This window comes from Osmerus mordax, chromosome 19 (assembly GCF_038355195.1).
Source record: "Osmerus mordax isolate fOsmMor3 chromosome 19, fOsmMor3.pri, whole genome shotgun sequence".
NCBI classification, from domain to species: Eukaryota; Metazoa; Chordata; class Actinopteri; order Osmeriformes; family Osmeridae; genus Osmerus; species Osmerus mordax.
The window spans coordinates 5000426-5009188 of NC_090068.1; the positions used below are offsets into that span (position 1 = coordinate 5000426).

Sequence of the window (8763 nt, forward strand, 5' to 3'; positions counted from 1 at the left end):
AAGAAAATGCTTCACTTTGTTTTTGTATGAGGTAGATTTGTCGCAATACGACGGTGGGTCACAATGACCCGAAGATAACACAAGGGTTAAGACAGGACATTGAGGACCTGCTCAGTTCCCAAACTGTCCATCTACACCCAAAGGATTGTGTGTTGCCTGAGGTGTTCCAACTGTTCGTCACTTGGTTGAAATTGGTTTAGGGAAACCACAACTCTTTGTAGCCAGTCAAAGGCAAGTGCAGCTGCCCCCTGGTCGGCCACCCCCTGGAACTGGCTGCTCCAAATATGCCTTGGATACCAGTCTGATGTTGCAACTGTTGTGTCAAGACATCCTTGCACAAAAATATGATATGGGAACATGTATCTGGCAGTCCTCAGTAGGTGGTGATTCCATTGATTGCAAAACAATCCAAGGTCACATTTTATACGAGGCAGGTAAATGAAGTGAAGAGCCCAAAGATGCCTTTCGTTGTTGGCAATAATGATTCCTTCATTTTCTCTATAGATATGTAAACAAGGAGTGGTAGACATCTGTTTCAGGTCTTATTGTCAGGTACACAGAACACCACAAAGTCAGACTGGGCACTGACATTTTTGGGACAAGACAATGCAAAGCAACCTGGAATAACATAAGTACTTAGATTACATCTATGATAAGCTAAAAGAAATGATAAATTATAAACCTCCTAAATATAAAAAATAGTATACAATATATTAGACCTCTAATACAGATAATGACCTATACTAACCTTAGACCTATACTAACCTAAGACAAGTGGGGTACAGTTAGTGCAACCAGTAGCTGAAAGAGACAGTGTGTAAAGTGACTACTGAGAAATGCATCAATGTAAAGTGGCTAGTGGTGGCCTGCCGATGATAAACTCAGCAGACCTGACCACACTACGTACGACCTTGCGGGGTTTTTTGTCACGCCGCTCCAGACATCTCCCCATAGTCTTTCAATGCATTGATTATGAGTGCTCATCCCTCTGGTTGATCCTCGGAAGACATCCATGAAGAGGCAAATCGCGTTGTTTTCCCCTCCATAGTCACATCTGACTCTGGATGGGACACCAAACTGGGAGACTAATGGACCTGTTTTCAGAAGCAATGTCACTACTGTTGTTGTTAGAAGCCTTCAGGAAAACCACCAGTCGGCTGAACCCATCGATTCCTCCATGGATTACAATCCTCCACCTAAGAGATGAAGGGAAAATAAGATTTCACTTGCACATCTTATTTTGTAAATAGTAAAAAATATATAAATGGCTTGAATGCAGCTAAAATGATTTGTATACATCTGTGCAACATGTTGGGTGTTTAATAGAAAGAAAAGTCCTAACCTCTATTGCATTCATGTGAAGCAGAAAATCTCATTTTCAATTCAAAACTCATAAAGTAATCAGCTCGTCATTGGCTATGGACACAGTTATGGCAAATGAACGAATCACAGTAAAAAAAGCCACTTTATGAGGTTGTGGTTGCCATCAAGATGCCACAGCGAAATTGACTGCCACTCGATATGTTCTCCTCCGAAGCCTGTGGGACATACTCCGAATAGCAGCACCTTCAGATCAAGAGCATCATCTGTTAGATCCGTGTAGCGACCTCTTCCGGTCGTTTTTATTCTATTAACTCCAGTCAACATTTACAAAACTATCTCCCCCAATAATTTTTGTTCGATTCTCGAACCTGGCTCATACTACTAGATTTCTCAAAATAATTCTGATTTTTGCTAAATTTGAAACCAATCCGAAATGGGTAAACTAGCACCCCATTTATTTGCTTACGTCAATAAAAGTTGCCTGCAAATGTGCTCGCGGATACTAACAGGGCACGAGAACAAAAGTTCACATTGGCTGATAGCCGATTTACCTGGAGCTGAATGAGCCATATTGAATGAGCACAGGGAGAAATGGCTTGAGTTGCCTGCCCTGTTGTAGCAAGAATGTTTACGATAGGATGGCAAATATTACATTATGTTAAGCGTGAGCATAGATTGCTCCAGATAGACATATCAACAAAGACGAAGATTAATACTTTAACTGATAACCACAATAAGAAATGATATAAATATGATTAGTCTTGCCTTCAGAAGCTTTTGTTAAACACAACCATTATTCTTTTTTTTTTCGTGTCATCAAGCCAGACTGCTTTTGTGGGACAGTGAAGGTCCTCAGTGACTTTCACCCCCACTTATATCTGATGGAAACGTCTTGTATATAGGCCTAGTTCTGTTAATATGCCCTTTTCAAAGGCAAATGTTAAAGTATATTTTAGACACTTCAAGCTTTTATTTATTACATTATCTCCAAGTCTTGTTAGATCACGTTATATCCATTAATAGGCGTTTGGTTTTGTAGAACATATAAAACACAGGCCACATTTCTACACTGATATGTAAACTGAAGGCAGTGTGAATGTCGTGGCATTTCGTTTGAAAATACAGTTGACAGTAAGCTATGGTAAGTCTGCATTATGGAAGATTTGTTACCAAAATAACTATTGAGCTTTCTTTGCCTGGCGAGAACAACGACGGAGCTAGGTGTTCATGTTAACAGTTTATTTAATCCGATACAATGCGTTGGAAATCATACTCAAATCACAAGAAAAAAAAGCTACATATGTGCTGAGTTCCATCTAGAATAGCACTATTTAGCCCTATAGCCTATTTCTAACAACCAAGTGAAAGGAATACTATACAATGACAGCGTACATTTACATAAAGTTTGCATCATGTCTCTGATTCTTATCGGACTTGTACCCCATTCTGCCACTGCAATGCCTTAGCTCACACGCTCGCAACCATATGCCCTATGCTCGCCACTGGCTGTCGCAAAGTATGACGTGTACAGCTAGTTGCAAGCGTGCACAAGGTCTCGGAGCTTGGGAAAAAAAAAGAGCCACTGTTTAAAGCTAGACCGGAAGAGTGAGAAGTGGAAAGATGGCGTGGTCCAGTTTCGCACTCTCGCTTGCCTCACTGCGCACTTTTCATAGAAATGAATGGGGACGCCATCTTAGAAGACAAAAGTTGCTTCCTCTAGTTATATTAACTCTATGCACACAACGTGTTCGTCCTCTGGTTATTTTAATGGCGGTTAGCAAACAAGGTATAGGTGCATCATCGCCACCTACTGGACTGGTGTGATACAGGATAAACCGCACCAGTTGTTCTTCCCCACACAAATGGACTGTCCCAAATAGTAAATGATAGCTACCCAAGTTAAGCCCACATGATCACAGTAGGACTAGTACAGCCTAGCGCAGACACTAGGTCAAGATGGGGGGTGGCTATGTTGGTCCCAACCAATAGCATGGAAGCATAGATGGTCCAAACGTGTACAGACGTTAAAACCGGCCGTGTACAGACGTCAAAACGTGTACAGACGTTAAAAACGGCCGTGTACACACATTCAAATGTAACGTCTGTACACGAACGACAATTCAGACGTTTTGGCACAGTTGGCGTTCCATACTAAAAGAACGCGTGTGCCAGAGCCAGACAAGTCAACAGAGGTCCAAGTCCAACCAGAAACATCGGGTAGGCTACGAATCATGAGCTTCAAACTTGTTTAAATAAATACATACATTTATGCATGGCTGCGGGAACTAGGAGTGCTGAGGATGCTGCAGCACCCCCTGACAGCACGAGAATTTAAAATGATATGACTTTAAAATCCACCACCGCGGAATAGCCCCGCAGTAGCGGACTGGCCATCGGGAGCACTGGGAGAAGAATAACGATGGAAAACCAGTGTAAGACACGTAAGGGTGGGGCTGAAAATGAGAAAAAACACATCTTTCACTTGACAAGGTTTTACCAATTAAAAAAACTGAAATTTTTATTTTACACAAAGCTCAAAAAAAAACTTTGGCGCTCAAATAAAGGCCAAAAAAAATGCATAGCCTCGGGAACATTTTATGTCGTTAATAAATAGGCTAACAATAAATTGTGGTTGTACCAGAAATATCTCCAAGTTTTGTTTTTCACTGTAGAAATCTCTAATTTCATAATGATTTGCCAATGCAAGAGTACCGGTACCTTTTTTTCTCCACTTCAAGCACTGGTCTTACTATACTAAACCAGAGCCTGTTTAAGGAGAGCCTGCCCACTCCCTGTTAAGCCCCATTGTACCGAATTGTGTTGCAGTTCCACCAGGAGTGATCGCGGTCGAGTGCAAAATGAATGGGAGTGTATGGAGCTAAACGGCTACATTCGTCTCTTTCACCTGATTTTCGTTGAGAAAACTCAGATTTGATTGTAGTTTTGCATGTTCAACATGGATTATAGGTCAAAATTTGAATGAACGAGTACTTATGTCCTTTCGATTTTACAGTGTGGCAGACAGCAGAGCCTTCATCCAACAGAGCCTACATGGAGAGAAAAGGTTAGTCAGCACAAGATTAGCCAAAGCCCTTAACCTGTTGTTGACCTTCACCCAGTTCAAGTGTAGAAATCATCATGAGGTACATGTGAAAATGCACTTCAGAGGTCTTGGGAAGTCATCATTGTGAAGATAAGAGCCAGTTTTGGATCAAGTGGGTTAACTAGAAAATGTCAAATTACGTTTTACCTTATAAAAGTGTTGTGAACACTGCCTTATTCTTTAGGACCTAAGAAGGTGACAGTAACCATGGCAGAAAAGCAAAACACCAAGCTGCTTTTGTAGGTCAAACCACTTCTGACTGATTTGCCTTTTATATTAAAGTGATACACCCATGTGAACAATCATAGAATGCAGATGAGGCGTTTGGTAGTTGGGATACAAAAAGTGAGTGTCTAAACACCCATTGCACTTGACTGAAGACGCCCACACCGACTAGGACGAGAAGTGTCATCAGCCCACAACAGTTCAGGACTCCCCCCAGTTTAACAGTGGACATCATGAGGTACAAAAAAAATGCACATCAAATGTCTTGCAAAGACATTGTGGAGAAGTGGACATACAAGTCTTGGATCATGTGCTTTGATGACAGCTAGCAGGAGATTCAAAAAATAAACTAATGAAAATATGTAATTGAAGTGAAGAACACTCACCTTGAAAGACAATTACAAGACAAATGCTGCACTGTTCTTTCTGTAAAGCCAACTAAGTTAATGACCGCTTTGAAAACATAATTTATCCCTTTTAGCCTTGATAGAAAACCAACTACAGAACACTAAGAAGTAAAAGTGCCTCTTTTATAGAAGGTCACACCACTCTTTGCTGATTGGATAATTGGTGTCAATATTAAATTGATGCACCTGTGTGAGCCATCATAGATTGATGCAGAACATGTGCAGAAAGACAGAGACAGAGAGAGAGAGAGAGAGAGGGAGAGGGAGAGAGAGGGAGAGAGAGAGAGAGGATGTCTGTGTGCATACTTCTTTTTATGTTTCTACTTGCAAATGTGTTCTTATGGAAAGTCCCACAGACTGGCTGGTGTCTCATCATATCATTATGATGACGTTCATCGTAACAAAATGTTTGACACAAAATGATCTATGAGCTCAACCAAGCTGTTAGAAAAATATTCAAAATAAATTGCTGACAAATGACAACATGATATGAGCATATCTCAAATTCACATGAATTCAACCACGTTTTCAATGACAAACTCTAGAGAATAAAGATTACCAGAATCCACACACTTAAAGACACTCCTCCAATGTTCTGAGACTGGCTTTCTGTATGCGTTTGTGGCTTCTTGTACAGTTAGGCTACGAAGCTCTGTTTTGACCTCAATTGAGATTCAAACCAACCTTTCAGTTTAAGCTCAGCAGTTGAGTGCAGGAAGCTCAGACATGTCTGCCACTGTGACTGTGACCGTCGTCTCTCTGTTCCTCTTCGCCTCAATCCAAGGTAATCTCATGCTAGGGCTGGTGTAACTGGAAATACCAGGGCTGGCTCTTGCCCTGGACACACATTTGCTGCGATTAAAAAGTAGAATAAATTGAGCTTTAGGCACATAGTCTGTTATGGCCTGTGTTTGGTAAAAAATATATAATATTGCTTCTGGGTGTTATTTGGTATTAATCCACTGGATAGTATTTCAATTTTAAAAGTTTCTTATTTGGAGTTCTTATCCAACTCCTTTTATTTTGTTGATCTCCTCCTTCATGTTTGATGTATTTGACAGGGTTTGCAACTGATCCAGTTCTGCTGACAACAGCACTGGTGGGCGAGAATGTCACTCTGCACTGCATCCTAGACAACCATAGACTTAACATCTCCCAGATTGAGTGGACTAAAACAGAATTTACAGAGCACAAGATAATCATTTACAACCCCATTTTCGGAACCCATTCGTATCGGGACAATGTGACGGTGGAGGCAGTAGTGGATCAGGGTCGGAGGCTGAGGGGAGCACATCTGCACCTCTCAGGAGTCCAGATAGAGAACAGTGGGCTCTACAACTGTGACCTCAGCACATACCCAAGAGGCTCCATAAGGATGTCTAACAAGCTGGAGATCAGAGGTACTGTATACACCCTTGTCTCTATGTAAATGTGATGATGTGTGTTTGCGTTACGTGTGCGTCTGTGTGTGTGTTTGTGTGTGTGGGGGGGGGTTCTCTCTGTCTGTTTTCCATCCTGTCTGCTCGTCGTCAGACGGGTGAAGCTGCATGAACGTGTACACTCGTTTCCTGCCCTCTTTTTCTTTCCTACCGCTCGACACGCTACAGCTGTCAACACGCATGAGTGCACGCAACGCACACACAACAGAACCCCAGCATGTCTCGTTATCTGTATTGAGTGACATCTGCTGGCCGTTTTAGAGTATCGTACCCTACGGTACAATTTGAGGGTTGACGTTGTAATTAGCAAAACCCTTCATAAAATTGCTTGAATTTCTGTGTTACAAAAAGCCATCACGGATCTTGATGTTTATGATGCAACACTTTTTTCTCCGTTAGGACCAACCCTTGAGACCCCTCTCTCAAACAGTACAACAGACGAACTCTGGAGCCGAAATGGGAGCCTGACAGAATCAAGCCACACCACCAGCCTTCCCAGTCACACAAAGACCAGAAGTTACACTGACACCAATACCAATGTGAGCTGGACCTCTGGTCTCCACACCAACCTCACAAATCCCACAACCGAACTGTCTGACTTCACCACTGCAGCAATGAACCACAGCCTCTCTCTGGATGACATCACTTCCTCTTCTGAAGAACCAGACATGCCCACCACCGTGCTCCCGGTCACCCAAACAGTCCTGGACCAGTCAGTCAACTCCTCTGATGACCTGTCAATCAAGACTGGCGAGGCAACGCAGGGGTCAACGTTCAGTTACCCCACCCACGGTCCAACCACAGCGCCGCCTCCGGTCCAATCAGAGTCCACCTATCCATCCACAAACCAATCAGACACCTCTCCGTGGAATATGAGTGTGTGGAGCACAGTAGGTTATACAGGGCATGGATCCACCCCACAGACCTCCAGCCAGGCTGACGAGGAAAGGCCTCTATCACCCTCTGTCTTCCCAGAGGAAAACACCCAAACAGCAGCTTCCACTCAGAGCAGTGACCCTAACACCACAGGTGTCATCAAAGACGATGGTATTGGAGCTAACCGTACTACAGCCGCATATTGCACAACTGATGTTGTACAGTTTTTCAGATCAGAGAACCCCAGTTCTTTACTATTACATTCTTTACTATTGTTTTTCAGCAGTAATTCTGCCCCAGCAACACCAATACGCCTGGGGAAACTGTGAATATACAGTTCCTGTTTTGTATTAACTGTCTAACTCCTCTACCCCACCCTACCCCCCTCTACCCTACCTCAAACTTCTCTCTATCTCCCTCTCTCTCTCTCTCTCTCACCCAGCGTCTGATGGTCCTCAAAGGTATGCAGTGTTGGTCATCCTGCCTATCATCGCCCTCGTCATCCTGCTTGGAATTCTCTACAGAAGATACCAAGTCCAGAAAATGTGACTTTCTCAGCCCCGCTCTAGTAAACATAAAATGACTACAGATAAAACAGCAATACCTGACTTCTCTCATGGCTTTCTATTATTCTCTTTCCCCCTGCCTCTCTCTTCCTTTCTCTCTGTCACTTAATGTTTCATTATTTCTCTCTCTCTTTTTCTCTTTCTCTGTCTCTCTTTCTCTCTAGGATGGACCTACCTCCTCCTTTCAAGCCCCCTCCTCCCCCCCTGAAGTATTCATCTGTGAGGAGTGAGATCCCAATGACTGACATCCTCACCTGAAGAGGGAGCTTGACTGGCAATATGGATCATTTTCTTCACTTTTACTCTCACTCACGCTCTCTCTCTCTCTCTTTCTCTCTCTCTCACCTGTATTCCAGTTCTTATGTACCATCTTTAAAGAATATTGAACCTTCATTAATTTCATGTTCAAATACTTATTTTTTACATGTTACCCATTGACGTATGTTTTATAATGTATATTGCTTTGCACCAATTTATGTCAACGTTGAATACGCAGGTTTAACTTTTACTTCATTAATTTGCATTCAAACATAAACCTGAACAAATAACATATTAAATTAAACAAACCTGTTTATAAATATATATATTTATATATATTTAACAAACTCTAAAGTATCTGTACCTTTTAACAAGTTGTAAACATTTATAATAAATAAATGCATTTTTACCATCAACTAAGAAAATGTGCTTGTGTATCACACAGTCATTGAGAAACTCTAAAAGCTATCGTTCACTAGATAGCCATCAGTAAAGAGCAGCGTGGTGGAACAGATAGGAGAGAGGTTTCTCCCACTCTGGAACCATACAGTGGCACACCACCCTGA

The 8763-nt window shown here is 42.1% G+C and overlaps 1 protein-coding gene across 2 annotated transcripts; it reads left to right on the top strand.

Moving 5' to 3' along the window:
- Window positions 1-5761: 5761 nt before the first annotated feature.
- LOC136963400 (T-cell surface protein tactile-like) lies at window positions 5762-8601 on the top strand. Of its 2 annotated transcripts, none has more exons than XM_067257523.1 (5): window positions 5762-5842; window positions 6120-6458; window positions 6897-7544; window positions 7816-7918; window positions 8104-8601. In XM_067257523.1, the coding sequence occupies exons 1-5, from the start codon at window positions 5785-5787 to the stop codon at window positions 8195-8197; spliced, it is 1242 nt and encodes a 413-aa protein (XP_067113624.1). In that variant the 5' UTR covers window positions 5762-5784; the 3' UTR covers window positions 8198-8601. The 2 variants fall into 2 exon arrangements, with proteins under 2 accessions (XP_067113624.1, XP_067113625.1); XM_067257524.1 differs by having other exon boundaries at window positions 7816-7941; window positions 8104-8205.
- Window positions 8602-8763: the final 162 nt, after the last annotated feature.